This window comes from Mesoplodon bidens, assembly GCF_964165515.1.
Source record: "Mesoplodon bidens genome assembly, chromosome: 13".
Taxonomy (NCBI): Eukaryota; Metazoa; Chordata; class Mammalia; order Artiodactyla; family Ziphiidae; genus Mesoplodon; species Mesoplodon bidens.
The window spans coordinates 6,363,021-6,378,926 of record NC_138169.1 but is presented as its reverse complement, the minus strand read 5'-3'; the positions used below and the strand labels follow the sequence as shown (position 1 = coordinate 6,378,926).

General features: G+C 60.4%; 1 protein-coding gene across 33 annotated transcripts in view; it reads right to left on the bottom strand.

Moving 5' to 3' along the window:
* NCOR2 (nuclear receptor corepressor 2) overlaps positions 1-15,906 on the bottom strand; it is a 224,689-nt gene that overhangs the window by 59,199 nt on the left and 149,584 nt on the right. For 20 of the 33 annotated variants that reach the window (XM_081251895.1, XM_081251926.1, XM_081251925.1 and 17 more), the window contains 3 exons: positions 14,384-14,530; positions 12,809-12,981; positions 10,738-10,800 (listed from right to left, as the gene is read on the bottom strand). In XM_081251895.1, coding sequence (XP_081108021.1) covers positions 10,738-10,800; positions 12,809-12,981; positions 14,384-14,530 — 383 coding nt within the window. The remainder of the gene's footprint in view (positions 1-10,737; positions 10,801-12,808; positions 12,982-14,383; positions 14,531-15,906) is intronic. The other 13 variants (XM_081251922.1, XM_081251913.1, XM_081251914.1 and 10 more) reach the window with 2 other exon arrangements.

Here is a 15,906-nt window from a genome sequence, read left to right as displayed (position 1 = left end):
TCTGGGCCCGGGGAGTGGGGTGCTAGACTGACAGGCCACCTGCTCCCCTGCGGAGGCCACGGGGCCACACGGCCCCAGGGCAGCTCCTCAGGGTTCCTCAAGGACAGGCACGGAGGGGAGGGCTGGGGCGCGGGATCAAGTGTAACCCAGCCCCCTGACCTTTCCCTCCGCCTGCGCCCGCAGCAGCTGCCACTTCCACAGGACCTGGCGGAGGACGACGGGGACGCGTTTATTTATATTTCCCCAGCCAGGGCCAAGAGAGCCCAGGCAAACACGTTGGGCCGGAACCCCGGGAGGGAGAGGGCGGGTCTCCCATCTGGGCCTGCTAAGGGGTAGGTATGGGGGGGGGGACGAGGGCCCGGAGGTGGGGGGACGAACCTCAGCGAGGTTGACATTTACAGACTCAACACATAAATAAGGAGGGAGCTTGGAGCTGGCTTGGGGGTTGGGGTCTTACTTAACTCCACTGGTGGCAGAAGCAGGAGCTTGGGTGGAGGGGTCACCCGGCCCTTCCCGAAAGCTGCTCTCGAAGGAGTGCTGGACTGAGCTGTCCAGAAGCCCTGCCAAGAACATGCTGTGTGGTCTCCGCCATCCCCTCTGCTCTCTGGGCCTCAGTTTCTTTAACTGCTGCGTGAAGGGCTGGGCTGAATGCCCTAGCACTGCTGGCTAGGGTCCCTGGGGTGGGGGTGGATGGGCATGAGCTTCCTTCTGGTTCTGGTTCTGGTCCTGGCACCCCAGACTGAGGGTGCCAGGCACAGGGAGATGCACTTTAGACCCCACCATGCCTCGGAGACCACATGGACCAGACCCAGCTGAAAGCCCCCTCCCACCCCCCCCCGCCGACACCCCTCTACCTGGAGAGAGCACCTCTGAGCATGTGCCAACCAAGACCCCCAAGATCCGCCCCAAGCACAGACCTCCTTCCGGGAGAGCCCCAGCCCGACAGCCAGAGAGGCAGGGGAAGGGGCACCAGTAGAAAGTCGGGGGGGGGATCCCACGGGTACAGCACTCCTGAGTCTGCCGCCCTGGGGTCCCTGTCACCGTGGCCCAAAGTCCCCCCCCATCCCAGTCCCCTCCCCGGAGCCACTCACTCACATCCTCTCATCTGCGTCTCCCCCTCCGCCAAGTTTTCCGGAAACATACGGCTTGGAGGATGCTCCAGGGATCGGAGCTGGGAGCAGCGGGCTGGGAGGCGGGAGGCTGGGCGGCCCTGGTGCCGGCTCCGCAAGCCTTCTGGCTGGCGTCTGCTGGCGGCTCAGCTCGGCCTCACATCCTTCTCGTCCAACGGCGCGAGGGAGGGAGGAGGGAGGGGCCGGGCGGTGGGAGGGCGGCAGGCGGAGGCTGGCTCCGAGGAGGGCGGGGAAGCAGCTCCGTGCTGCGCGCCGTGGTGGCCCAGGGCTCCTCCGGCGCTGCCACCCCTGAGCCGTCCCCCCCCCCCCGCAGCTGCGGGCGTGCGAGGTGCCCTTCGCCGATGCGGGCGGGCGGGCGGGAAGGTGTCGGCCGTGCCAGGCGTCCCCAGGGAGCACAGTGTCAGCGGCTCCTCTGGGCACCAATGTGCCCAGCGCGGGCGCTCAGCCCCCGGACCCCCGACGCCCCCGCGGGGCAGAATCCAAAGACCCCAGAGCCTCTCGGGCAGCAGCGCCCGGCAGCGTCGCTACGCGCCAGGGCTCGTCCGATCTTCCTGCTGCCTGACCCAGCGAGACGCGTCAGGGCTGAATGTGACCTCCAGACGGAGGCTCGCGGGAGGGGCGGGGGAGTGTGGCAGAAGCCCAGGTTCGGAAGGGGCGGGCCAACTTGGCACTGGCTTCCCCCTCCCTCTCTCCCCATCCGTGGCGGTGGCGGCGTCAGCAGCGGTAAGAACAGATGAGGGTTCAGAAAAACAGAGCTTCTCCGCCCCGGCAGCGGGAGCAAACAGCTTCTTCCGCCGTCAGTCCCCTGCGCTGGTTCCACCTGGGGCCTGCCCCCCTCCGGGCCTGATGCTGCCGTGGTGGCCAGGCCCTCCGTGGGGGACTCTGGAGGTCTGGATGGGCTGGAAGGCGGCAGTAGCCTGGCACCCTAGGAGGAAGCTTAGGATGCGAGGGGACTCTTCCAAGTGCACACGAGACCTCCCACCCCTGAGGATGGGGGGAAGGGTTTGGAGCCCGTCAGAGGGCTCTCTGCTCCCTGAGGGTCTTGGGACGACGGCGGCGGCCTCTTCCTTCCCTCTCTGAGGTACCCGTGACGGACTGGGTCAGCCCGCGCCCCATACAAACACCTGCTGTGGACGCCCCAGGCAGCTCCCAGGAGGTTGAAAGTTAACTGAGTTGAACTTTGGAGCAAGATCCAGGTCACGACCGATTTCTCCAACTCCGGGGTCACTGACCTGCTTGTCCCTTCAGCCCTCAGCCTTTCCATCCTGCCCAAGAAACCCAAGGAACGACAGGCCACGGGTCTCTGAAGCACCCCGATACCCCTGCTTTGCCCCCAGCCCTCGCCCTGGGCCCTGGGGCACACCCTCCAGGGCCGGCAACAGATCTCAACCACATCGGGGATGCGGGACGTCCTGCCTGAGTCCCATGATCCGTTCTGTGCGAGGGAGGCCCAAGACGGCTTTTAAGGATGCCAATCCAATCGTGTCACTCCTCGGCTTCAAATCTTCCAGTGATGACCCAAAGCTCTTGGAATAAAATCCAAAGGCCTCAGCGTGGTGCATGAGGCCCTGCAGAGCCAGTCCTGCCCCGCTGTCCAGCCTGCTTCCTACCTCTCCCCTCGCTCCAGCCACTGGGACCTTTTCTGCCCAGCCCTTGGATGTGCCCCAGGACATTTGCACTCACTGTCCCTGCTGCCTGCATGGCTTTTTCACAGCTCTCCTTCTGTCTTCCTTCAGTTCTCAGCTTCAAGTGATACCTCCTCAAGAGAAGCCTTCCCTGACCACTCTCTCCACAGTCGTCCTCCCAGCCACCCTGCCATCATGGGGTTTTGTTATCTCCAGAGCACTTATCACTCCCTGAAATTAGCTCCTTGGCTCCAGTGCTCATGGACAGCCTTGTCTCTGCACCCACAACTGCTAGGCGTGCAGGAGGCATCAGGCAAATGAACAAAGCTCCAGACACCCTGGGTACCTGGCTTTGGGAGCCCTCTGGGCATCCCCCCCCCCCAGGCATCTCTGCTGCCTCTCTGGGGCTCCCAATTAGGAGCTCCGAAGAGAGGAGGGAGCTGAGCAGTTTATCCCCCCGGGGGGTCCTGGACCCTCCCCTCCCCAGAAGAGACGTCAGGGAGTGCCCGGCTCTCACACCAGGGGCACGTCCACACGCACTCTGTGCCGGTGCCCCAGACGGCAGATTCTGCCAACATCCCCTGTGGTCTGGATTCCCTGACCTCACTTCTAATTCCTAAGGAAGGAGTTTCGTTCTGAAGTGTCAAGAGGCGGGAACTAGGAAGTGAAATTGACCAAGACAGGAAGTCAAGCCAGGAGGTCTGAGTCACAGACTTGGAGCGCAGAATGAGGTGAAGGAGCAGGGGGTAGCCGCAGAGGTGCCAGCGAGAGGGGCTTCTCTGCGTGGTGGCACACGGAGGCTTGGCCAGCCCACTCTGGCTGTCCCGGCTACCCTCAGTGGGGAGCTTCCCATACACTGTCTGGGGGCCTGGGACAAACTGTTCTCACGGGAGCAGTGACTCACCCTCCTCAGCTCACGTACACTGGCCCCCAGAAAGGCCTCGTCCCTGTTATGTCCCTCCGCACGCTGCCACCCGCTCAGGGTCCCTGCTGTAGCCTGGGGTCTTCAAACCTGTACCAGTAGCCAACCTCCACCCCGCCACGGGCGAGTTCTGATAACCTGGGGGCAGGAGGAGTCTTTCTAGCACCTGCAGTCACCACACTGTCATCCATCTGCATCCTGGGAATGTCACAGCTGCTCCCTCTGGAAACCAGCGTCCGCCACCCCCTCCCCACCCCACCGGAAACACTCGCTCCCCATTACCCCAGCCAGCCCTGTGCAGTCCTGAAGTTTTCTGTTCCCTTCATGAAGAAGCACAGGCCGCCTACAAGAGGGACATATCCACACCCCTCCCGCCAAACGCCACTTTCCAAGAGAAACTCCAGTTTGCAAAACAAGATTTTCTGCCTAAAACACTATCAAAGGGGGGGGGGCGGAAAATCCAGCAGACTCAGTCCTGAGTCATGCCACTTCCTTATTTTGGAAACTCCAAGCCCTGGGTGGGTTTGACTTGGACCCAGCCCTTGGTTGGCGACCTTGCCAGGAGCCTACTGTGTATCTGAACCTCTGACACTCCCGCCAGTCCCCGAGGGGATTCGGCCAGACAACTTCACACCTGAACTTGGACTCACCTTCCAAGTAAGTCCAAGTTAACTTTTCTGTCCGTCTACTCTTTTCAAAATAAGTCTCGGTGCCTACATAAGCCTCAGCTTCAGCTATTACATCTGCAAATCACAGTGACGATGTGATCTCCCAATACATGATCAAAGCCAATGATCTCCCAATACATGATCACCTATTAAGATGAAAAAAAAAATCACCTGTGTGCAACCCAACACCCTACCACTTTGGGAAAAATGCCGTGTTCTGTGTCCAATGTCAAGTTTTCCCACAGAGCACAGCCAAGTGGTTTGCCCCCAGGGCCAAGCAGATCTATGTTATTTGCTGGGCAAGCCCCAGCTCACTGCCCCTTGGGCCTCAGTTTTCCCATCTGCGAAGCAGAAGGCATGTGCGCTTGTGTGTGCATGTGTGTGTGTGTGCACGCACACGTGCGCGTTCGCAAATATGAAGAACTCGCCTTGAGGGTCCCTTGGGAGGATTAAGTAATATCATTCGTGCAAAATGCTGGAACCAGCCAGCAGCCACCACGTGGTAACAGACATCATCACTGCTGTGTGACCTGCCAGGGGGCTCTTTCCCTGAGGAAGCACCAACTGGAACGCCCACGTGTGGCTTTTGCCCCTGGGAGTGCAGGTGGGCTGGGAGATGCTTGACTTTACCTTCCAGGGTGCCGACAAGGAACAAGAGAGTGGCCTGGAGCTTGCCCTGGTGTCTGGCTGTCCCCCAAGTTCATGCAGAAACCCCGACTCTCTCCTCCTTCTGAGCCATCACAGTGGCCTGTCTCCCACACGTCAGAAGCATCCAGATCGGGGGAGAGCGCACCCAAGACAAAGCTCAGCAGTCTCTCTCCAGCCGGAGGTGGTGACAGCTCCCCACTGATGCCAGCCCTGGGATGCTGCAGGGTCCCTTCTGACAAATCTTTAAGGCCGCCCTGCTCCTGTACATCAACCGTCCTCAGCCCCCCTCCAGGCGCTGGCCCCGTCTCCTGCTGGGCCCTCCCTGATGCCCGTACTCAGAAGTGACCCAGCACCTCTGGTGCATCAGCCGCCAGCCCTGTGCGTTAACCACAGCGCCACGCCGCCCATCGTGAGCGCCTGTGGGCAGGTGCACGGCTGTCCAAGCACAGAGGCCATCGCTCTCCCTTGGTCCCTGCAGTGAGGACGGCATGAGGCTTTGATGATAGACACGTGGATGGTAGGCCCCACATTTCCAAGTTCCAAGGCTGGGGACTCACGCCTCCCCTCCCCAAGCCTCAGACTCTTCATCCGTAAAAACCAATTAAACCAGCCAGTGTGCACAGCAAGCATTTTGGAGGTGCAAAGCGATCAGTGGTTTCTCCCTCGGTCCCCATGAAAGGGGGCGAGTCCTGCAGGCAGAGACAGCCTGAAGTTACTGGGGGAGAGTTCAGGGTCCACCTGGGCTCCATCCGGCCCGAGAGGCCTCGCTTGGGGCCACCAGATCCTGGTCCCTGCAGCACCCTACTCTGGGGCCGCACACCTCGCCTTCTGCCTCCCCACCAGGCAGGCCACTCGAGGCCAGGGAGGGGCTGGTGGCCAGGAGCTGGGCCAGTGCCTATTTCTGGTCTGGAATGGTGTGCCTGGGGGCTCCCCTGCCCCCTCCACAGCTGGCGCCCTGTCCACCAGAGAAGGGGGCTGGAGACCAGTAGGAGCTACCAGCAGAGCCCTGGGCCCCCCACACAGCTGGGTCGAGACTGCAAGCCAGGCCAGGGGAACTAGAGCCTCACATCCCAGCCTAGTGCCCGCCCAGCATGGCGCCGGGCCCGAGGGCAGGCAGCCAGCTCCCTGAGGCTGCCCTGCACATGCTCAGTCCTCACTTTGTATGAGCCCCAGGACAGGCAGCCCTGACTCCAAGCACAAAGGAAGGAGCAGGTGCCCACCTGCCAACCTGGAATCCTGCAGCCATCCTGTCCCCTGTTCCACTCTTCCCCATGCAGTGGTCTTCCCCACGCTCTCAGAGTAACAGCCAAGCTCTATCCCACAGCTGGTAAGGCTGGGGGGTGAGGGGTGGCCCTCCCGACAGCCTCTCCATTCCTTGCCTCTCTCCCCCTCGTTCTCTGGGTTTTAACAGCTTCTTACTTGACCACGCTGCCCTGGCCACAGGGCCTTTGCACATGCTATTCCTTTGCTGGGAGGCCCTTCCCTCTCTCGTCATCTGATTAATAGTAGCCAGGTCCATGGACTCATTCATCCAAACCTCACACCAGCCCCATTCCCATTCTGTAACTGGAGTGCGTGAGTTCAAATCCCAGCTCCAGCAATTAACAGCTGTGTGGCCTTGGGCAGCTCACTCAACCTCTCTCGGTCTCAATTTCATCATCTGGATAAAGACACTAGTAATGGCATCTGCCTCATAAGGTTTGTGGGATGAAGTGACTTGATATACAAAACGCCTTTAACTGTACCTGGTACCCAGGCGTACCGACAAGTACTTGATGGTGTTACTTAATGTTATTTCGTGCTTTGGGTGTCAGCCCAGGGGCCCTTCCCCAGCGCTGTGAAGCCACCTCCAAATGTCATTCTACGCTTGCTCAGGAGGCCACTCACCTCCAACCCCCTTCCCTGCGGCCCCGGGAAGTGTAGGCACTGCTCCGTGTCACACACCCACAAGGGACAGAGCTCGGACTCAAACCCAGGAAGAAAGGCTCCAGAGTCTGTGTGCTGAACTGCAGGCCTGCCACTTCTGAGCACGTACCGTATGCCAAGGACAGCACGAATATGGCTCATGCCACTCTTATAATGCCCCTCGGTGATGGCATCCAGCCTCATTTTGGAGGACGAGGGAAAATGAGGCCAAGACAGGGATGGGCCGGGGTCACAAGGCTGAGGAGCCGGTTATCATTACAAACAGTGACAGGGAACTCAGTGTGTCTAAGTCACCACCCCTGTAAGCGCTTCTGTTTTCTTTCACCAAAACCCCACGAAGGTGGCTGTCCTGGATTCAACAGTGCTCCCCACCCACCGCCAAATTTCATGTCCACCCACCTGTAACCTGCGAACGTGACCTTATTTGGGAAAAAAAGTCTTTATAGACGTGATCGAGTTAAGATGAGGTCATGCTAGATTAGGGTGGGTCCTTATAAGAAGAGGAAAATTTGGACAGAGACACGCAGAGGGAAGACAGCCATGTACGATGCAGGCAGGGATTGGAATGTCTAGAAGCCAAGGAGCGCCGAGGATTGCCAGCAACAGCAGAGGTTGGAGGAGGAGAGGCAGGACCCTCCCCCGGAGCCCTCAGAGGGAACCCAGCCCTGCCGACACCTTGATTTCGGACTCACGGTCTCCAGAACTGGGAGAGAATACATTTCCGTTGTTTTTAAGCTACTAAGTTTGTACTTTGTTATGGCAGCCCCAGGAAACTCATACAGTGGGTGATACTCTAATTCCCATTGTACAGATGAGGAAACTGAGGCACAGAGAGGTTGACTAGCTTGCCTGAGGTCACAGAGCTCAAAGGTCCAGAGGCTGAGGTCCAGTTTCTCTCTGGGGATGGGGGACCCTCTGCAGCTCATCCTTCTAGGCCTGGCTCCTGGAAGTCTCCTGGGATGCCTGGGGCAGGCTCAGTGGTCCCAAGGCCCTGGGGACACCTGGCTGCTCACTTCCTGGGCTCCCCGAGGGAGGGACCAGGACTGGCTCATCTCTGGGTACCCCTGCCCTGCCCAGGGTGAGGCACTGGGTCGACGTAAATGGGTAGGAGGAGGGGTGGGTACCATCTGTCTCGGGCACAGCTGGGTTTTGGGTACCTTCCCGGGTTTCTGAGGGCCGGGGGCACTGGAACATTCCTAGTCCCTCCACCCCCGCCCACTGTGGAGGAGGAGTCCTGGGGGCTGCCAGCACCTGCCTCCCGGCCCCGACCCCCCTCCCGCCGCCTGGAACATGCAGCCATTAGCAGCCACCCTGAGCGGTAATTGTCCAGATTGCTATAATTCACGGCGGACAAGCACCCTGGCACTCATCACATTATCACAAATGTCACTGAGCAGGGCCTCGGCGTGCACGGTCCCCGGGGGGACTTGCACGCTGCCGTCTCCGCGGGCAGGACCCAGGATGAGCTCGCTGCCGCCACAACCTTGAGACAGTGAGGCGCACTCCCGTCTCAGCCGGTGAGTCATCCCCAGCCGTCTCCCAAAGGAAGAGAGAGAGCAGCCTCTGACTCAGCCGACTCCCCGGTTCCCGGGCAACTGGGAAGGAGCTGGGGATGGGGCTGTCATGACGACAGAAGACACAGCACAGGCTGGCAGCCCTGGGACATGCACGTGGAGCCCCTCACGGCCCTGGTGGGTGGGTCCCCGCGCAATATCACTGCCGGTGGCTGAGATCCCAGGGTCTCACGTGTGGTTAAAAAAAACATGCAATTCTACACAAATGTCCACAACAGCATTATTCACAATAGCCAAGAGGTGGAAACAACCCAAGTGTCCATCAAGCAATGGATGAACGGATAAACAGAACTCCTCTGTCCACACGGAGGAATACAACTCAGCCATAAGAAGGAATGAGGTGCTGACGCAGGCTACGACATGGATGGACCTCAACAACACGATGCTGAGAGAGGCCAGACACAAAGGGGCATAAAGTTGTATGATTCAATTCACGCCGAAGTCCTAAACGGGCAAATCCATAGAGACAGAAAGCGGACTAGTGGGCACCAGAGGTTGGCAGGGTTTGGGGAGAATGGGGAATGACTGCTAATGGGTACGAGGTCTCCGTTTGGGGTGACAGAAAGTTCTGGGGCTAGAGAGTGGTGATGGCTGCACAATGCTGTGAATGTACTTAATGCCACTGAACTGTACACTTTAAAATAATTAAAATGGCAGGTTTTTACGTTTTATGTACTTCACCAAAATTAAAGGGGGGAAAAACATCACACATTTTCAAATAAAGCCTCTTTTGCACCCCATGGTGAATCCACACCGAAAACCACAAAGTAGACACAGAAGAAGGAAGAAAAAGGAAACGTGGCCCCCTTGGGGGGCTGACAGCACCCACGGACCCCCGGCAGCCAGAGGCTGTGCCCACAGCCCCCGTTAGTGCTCCTCGGAGACACTGAGTATAGGACCTCACCTGCGAGAGGAAGCTTCTCCTCTTCTGAATGATGCTGAGGGTCCAGCCCGGCCCTTCCTCCAGGCCGGCCTCACCAGAGGGCGGGGAGCTTGGAGGAAGGAGGTCTGGAGCCTCCGAGGGACAGCGTGCCCGGAGGACAGGAGCCCTGAGGGGAGGGGCCCACTCCCAGGCAGGGGGCCTGCTCAGGTCTGGGGCTGCTCCTGGTCAGTTTCTGAAACACCAGGGCCAGACGCTCAGGCCCCTAGGCACCCTTTCCCGGGGCAGGGGGAGGGGAGGGGGTGGGCAGGGCAGGCAGCCCATGGTCCAAGGTCTCAGCCTCCGGGCCCAGCTGTCCTCGCACACAACTGTCCCTGTGCACCTGGGTCCTTCATTGGAAAGGCCATTTGCTCCCTCCCTGAGTCATGACCTGGAGCTCTGGGCACAAAGAAGCTGCACGTCAGCAGTGGGGCCTCAGCAGGACCTTGGGGACAAGAGCCGGGAGGCCCAGGTCACCAGCCCCAGGACCGGGCCATCCTCGGCCTCTGCCTCTCACTCCCTCGTCCACAGAACGGCCGGAAACAAGACTCACCTCTCAGGGCCGGGGTCAAGGTGAATGAGAGAAAGCAGGGAAAATGGGGCTCAGACGCCACCTCAGCCTTGACCTTCCTGCCGGCGCTGAGCTAGTCTGACGGCCCCTGCACTGGGCACAGGAGAGGGAGGGACAGCCGGAGCATCTCCCAGAGATGGGGGCCGGGGGATCGACGCCGACGTAGCCCCGAAAGTGCCGGGCCGGCCTTGGGACCCTCAGTGCCTGTTGTCTCTGGCTTCTCTTGGCCAACCCGGATGCCCCTCTCTTTTCACAGATGGGGAAACTGAGGCCCAGAGATTGGTCACTGAGCCAGGAAGTCAAGGGCCCAGCCATCCTGGCTCCAATGAACAACAAACGTGCGGGTGGCTTCTACAGAGAACGTGGGGTCGGCACCACAGCGCAGGGAGACAGCGCAGCGGAGGGGAACAGCTTGACCCCGTGGCCCCGCCGCGGTGGCCACCGGCAGGCTCTGCACCTCCCAAGGCACCCAGGTACTCTGCCGCCACTCCGTCTGCAAGGCCACGACGTGCTGGCCCCAGTGGCCACGGAAGCCGTACACCGACAACATGGCCACACAGACCCATTTTCTGGAGGACAAAACCGAGGCTCCGAGGAGACGTGGCCCATCTGAGAACACCCAGAAGCGGAACGTGCCCCCTGCAGACCACACCACAGCCCCGTTTAAGGGCACAGGTCAACCTCCTCCCCACCACGCGAGCTGCAGGACCTGGATGCCCATCAAGGGCCATTAGAGCAGCCAGAAATCCCTCACCTTTCTTGGCTGTTTCCATCTCTTCTTCGGTCCAGCGAGAGCTCTCGTTCATCTCCATGGAAGCTGGAAAGGAAGACACAGCGTGTTGGCAGCAGCCTGGAGCGGGGCGCTTTCTCCGCCTCTGGCTACTCGGGGCGCCTGCTGGGTGGAGGGTGTGCAGGCACCTGTTTTACAGAGGGGAACGCTGAGGCGATCCAGGGCCTGGACCCTGAGCTGCCTCTGTATGCACTCGGCTGGGAGCATGGTGACCACGTGAAGGCGGGGGGGAGATGAGAAGGGACGTGAGCTTCAGATGGGCAGGGACCTCCTCTGAGCGTGGACCCACTGGGGCCGGATGATCCTCGGTCGTGGGGGCTGCCCTGGGCATTGCGGGGTGTGGAGCAGCATCCCTGGCCTCTACCCACTAGGTGCCAGGATCCCCCACTCCAACTGGGACAATCAAAAATGGTTCCAGACATGGCCACCTGTCCCCTGCGGGAGGGCCCTGCTCTACAGGGTGATTATTATATGCTCCCCTGACTCACGCGGTACAAGGATGGGGCTGCTCGTGTTACTGAGAAGGAGCGCAGCTGCCTTGGAGTCGGGGGAGTTAGCCGGGTGTCTGCTATGGCTGTTCCTGAGCCTCTCCTCCAAGTTCCCCTACACGTGAGCCCTCGCTCTTCCCTGAAAGTCGCTTAAGACGTCGGCAGGGGGGCGAGCGAGAGGGACGTCAGCTGCGCGGACTCAGTGCCTGGAACCGCGCTAGGCACAGAGTACGCACTTGGTAAAGGCCGCTGACCATCAGAGGAACGTTCGGGCAGCTTCCCGGCTCCCTGCTGCCAGCTTTCCCCATTCCTCCCACGGCACCCCCAGAGGCAGGCTGTGGAAGTGGAGCCTGGGGTGGGAGGTGCCCATCAGAGGGCCTGGGGTTGTCTTCCACTCCGCCATCCGGCCCCAACGTCAGCCTGGGGTCCAGAAGAGCCTCCCCAGAAGTCAGGTGCGCCAGTGCACTCCTGAAGGGAACCCTCCTGCCCTGGGTCTCCAGGCACTCCGGCACCAGCCCACAGGAGCTGCACGGGGTTTGTGGCCAGCGGGCTGGCTTTGAACCCCAACTGACTGGGACTTTACAGAGGCAACAGCCCTTCTCTAAGGTTCAAACAGCCCGTGTACGAAACGGGTACCAACGACCTCCCACGGGAAGAAGGAAGAGGTGCCTGGCACAAACCCTGGGTGTGGACGAGGCGGGCGTCTGCGAGACAGGGAACATCACCTCCATCAACTCCCACCCTGGGAAGACATCCAGGTGGCTGGGGCCTCAGCCTGAACACTCAGGCCACGGGTCGGGGCTCCCACAAACGCCGGAGGGCAGGCCCCAAACGGCCAAAACGCTACAGGCAGCAAGCACACACCGGCTGCCCCCCTGTGGCCGAACTTGGGAACTGCTACTCAATTCTTCTCTTGTTTCCCCCCTTGGGGTAGGGCGTGAGGCTCAGAGCACCTGGGGGTTGGGCACCCACTGAGCAGAAGGAGAAACTGAGGCCCACAGAAATGAAGGTACAGGGACTTCCCTGGCTGTCCAGTGGTTAAGACTCCACACTTCCACTACAGGGGGCGTGGGTTCGATCCCTGGTCGGGGAACTAAGATCCCGCAAAAAGGGGTGGTTTTTCGGTGGCTTGCGGGATCTTAGTTCCCTGACCAGGGATTGAACCCAGGCCCTTGGCACTGAAAGAGCAGAGTCCTAACCACTGGACCACCAGGGAAGTCCCAAGGCCAGATCTTCTGAGTGAAAAACAAAACCCAATTGGTGACCTGGAATTTTATGTGAACTCTCCAGCCCTGGAATAATCACGGCTGACAGCCAGTGAGCCTTTCCCACGTCCCAGGCACTGTTCTAGGCCCTTCCTACACACAAAGTCACTAAAACGCTCACCCCACGGGGACAGGCATTACGGGCAACCGCAGTGCCGATGAGGCCGCTGAGGCACAGAGAGGTTAAGGAACTCGCCTCAGGTCACACAGCGAGTGTGCAGCTAATGCTGGGATTCTGAGCCTGCTGTGCTTGCGGCGCCCCTTCCCCAGCCCGAGACTCACCCAGCTCGGCGCTCTGTTGCGGGGTGATGGCCTCCTCACTGTTGGCCTCATTGGCCATTGAGCGGGTGATGCGGCCTTTGCGTCTTCCCTGGCTGTTGGCGGTTTTGCGGCCTTTGGAGGCCACTGCCTCCTTCTCATCGTTGTCTTCCCCAGAGGTGTCATCCGTCTTCTCCCTAAAGGCCAGGGAGGGGAGACAGGGATGGTTTCACCGGAGCCGGGAACCTAGGTGGCAGTTTCAAGAGACCTGCTTTTCCTTAGCAAGATTGAGTGCTGGCTGCCAGCGATTTTCTACTAATCAGAGGGTAGGAAAGAGGGAAAAAGCTTGGGGTGAGGGCTGGCTGGTAGCAATCTGCAAGGCTCCTTTATTCACCAGACGAGGGAGTACGCCTGGTAGCCGTCTGCAATGCCATCTTATTTATGAAAAGGGAGGTGTGAACTGGTAGCTGTTGTCTGCTTTATTCTCCTAACAGGGACGTGGGCTGGGAGTTAACCGACTGGCTATTTTATTCACCAAGTAGGGGTGTGGGCTAGTGGCTATCTGCAAGACCATTTTATACACCCAACAGAGATGCTCTCTGCTCTGCCTGCAAGATTACTGGATTAACGGCATGGGGGCGCAGGCTGGTAAAACCTTCAGGCCACTTTACTCCCCAAAGAGAGACGTCCCCCAAGGGGCCCTATAAACGGCACTGACTTTGCCTTCCGTATTATCATGGACCACTGTGGCCTGCAGAAAACGCAAGAGGAAAGTTTCCTGCCGGTCTTATGCGGGCCGAGCCAGGCGTGTGGGGAGCATGTGACCTCAATAACTGGGGCTGGGACTTTCTCAGAAGCCGACTCAGGAGACTTTACTGCAGGGCTCCTCAGATTTATCACCTCCGCCTTCCATTCATCTTCCTGAAGGGCCTCGCAGGAGCGAGGGGTAACAAAGCCAGATGCTCTCAGAAGCCACATTCCTGAGCCCACTCCAGGTACCTGGCGCTAAGCCGTGCCCACGCCCCCCCCCTTCCTCGGAGTGAATCTCCAGCTGGCTGTGCTCCCGCCCCTGGCAGGCACGGGAGGCTGCCGGTGGGGGGCCCCACCACCCCGAGGCGAGGCTGTGCCTTGATCTGCAAGAACTCACACTGACAGCGATCATTGAAAAGGTGAGGGCTGCCGCCTGCCTGCATCCTCTGACCCCCACCTCCCGCCCCCAGCATCTCAGGAGACTCGGCCGAGGAGGGGGAGGAGGAGGAGGAGAGGAGGCAAAGAGTTCCAGAGTCACTGCCTGGATTTATTCGCTCAGGAGTGGAGCTCAAATGAGCTCTCAGTCTCTGAGGTCTCCAGAGGCTTCGAGAAAGAAAGGGCGGGCAGGCGGGAGGAGAGAAGAGCGGGCTTCCGGAAGGGGGGCCGTCGGGCACAGGCGGAGCAGAAAGTGCCTCCCTTCGAGGCAGGAGATCTGTAGATGCCACCTCCTTGCACACCCGTACAGGGGGCCGTCCAAGGCCCCGTTCAGGCTGAGCGCAGACCACGGCCCTGCCACCCCCCCACCCGGGGGTCGCGGCCAGGCCCCTGCCGGGCGGCCGCCGGCCTTACTTGATCAGCTCTTCCTTGCCATCCTCCACGTCCGGCTTCTCCTCCTCCTTCTCGGCCTCCTTCTCCTTGTCCTTGTCCTCTTTCTCCTCCTGGCCGCTGCGGGGCATCTGCTGCTGCTGCTGCTGCTGCTGCTGCTGCTGCTGCTGCGGGGCCCCAGGGGAGGGCAGGGGTGGGGGTGAGGGAGAGGAAAACAGTGAGGTAGGTGAGCCTCTGCACCTGGGCCCAGCGAGCTGGGAGAAGAGCGGAGACCTGGCCGCTGGGAACCTAGAGTCCCCCCTGTAGTGTGAGCTGGACAGAAACCCCCGGGGAACTGGGGAGGCAGGAGTCACGGGTGAGGTATAGAAAGTGCTAGTGTCAGACGCCTGGCCTCTTTCACTTGGTGACTGTGTGACCTTGGATGAGGGTCTTGACCTCTCTGTGCTCTGATTCTTCCCCTTGAAATCGTGCCGACCCCTCAGCCAGGGGCGGGGAAGCTGAAATGAGAGACCCCTTGATGAGAGCTGGCATCTGGCACCAGTATTTACGTGGGGCGGAAGCCCCCAAGGCAGGAGGGAGGGGGCCCTGGTCAGCTTCAGGCAAGAGCATGGTGAACATGGGGAAACCTGGGGCCCTGACACCCCAGCCTGCCTGCCCCTGACAAAGCTCAGGCCATCTCTCTAAGCCTCAGTCTCCACATCTGTAAAATGGGCAGAGGGAAATGTTGTCCCCAGGTCCCCGGGGGCCCATGTGAGGATGGTTGCTGCTATGATGAGGGTCCACTTTTGCTGCCGTGGGCCTGGTCTTCCTCTCACATCGGTCAGCGCTCAGAGGGGAAAAGAGCAGGCCCCGCTGGACAGGAGAGATCAAAGGGGCTCACGGCAAAAGCAGCCATCCTTCCCCCACCCCGCAGGCCTGTTCCTTTCACCTCCTTCCCAAGTGGGCGGGACAGGTGCTGGCAGCAGGCTGCTGGCACTGCCCTCACCAAGACAGGGGGGACGTGGGAGCTCCTCCGCACACCGCCACCCTTTCTGTCCAGCCTGATTTCTCTTAAGACACACACTGATTCTCTTGGCCACCCCGACGTCCTGCTTGCGGGCGGCTGCCAAACCAGACCACCTTTCCATCCCTTGGAAAAGATGAGCCAAGTGAAATGAAAACAAACACGCCGCAAGGCCTTTCAGTGTGCACTGAGGGGCGTGGTCACATCAACTCTCCAACCAAGGAGAAAGAAACCGAAGCCCACGGGGCCGGTAAGGGTGGTATGCGAGGGCTCCCGGTTCCCTTCCTCCCCGTCTTTCCTCCATGCCAGGAACGCAAGCCCGTCCCTGGCACAGGCTGCCCCGGCCCGTGACCTCGCCACCACCAATCCCCCCCTGCCCCTCTCTGTAGCTTTAATTTATGACTCACGATGCGGCTGAACACAGGGCCCGGCTACAGGCCTTCTGGGGACGCCGGGGCACACAGCGGGGGCCTGCACGTTCACGGGAACCGTGGGCTTCCCGAGGCGGCCGCAGTGTCCGCCCCGGGACCTCCCGGCTCGGCCC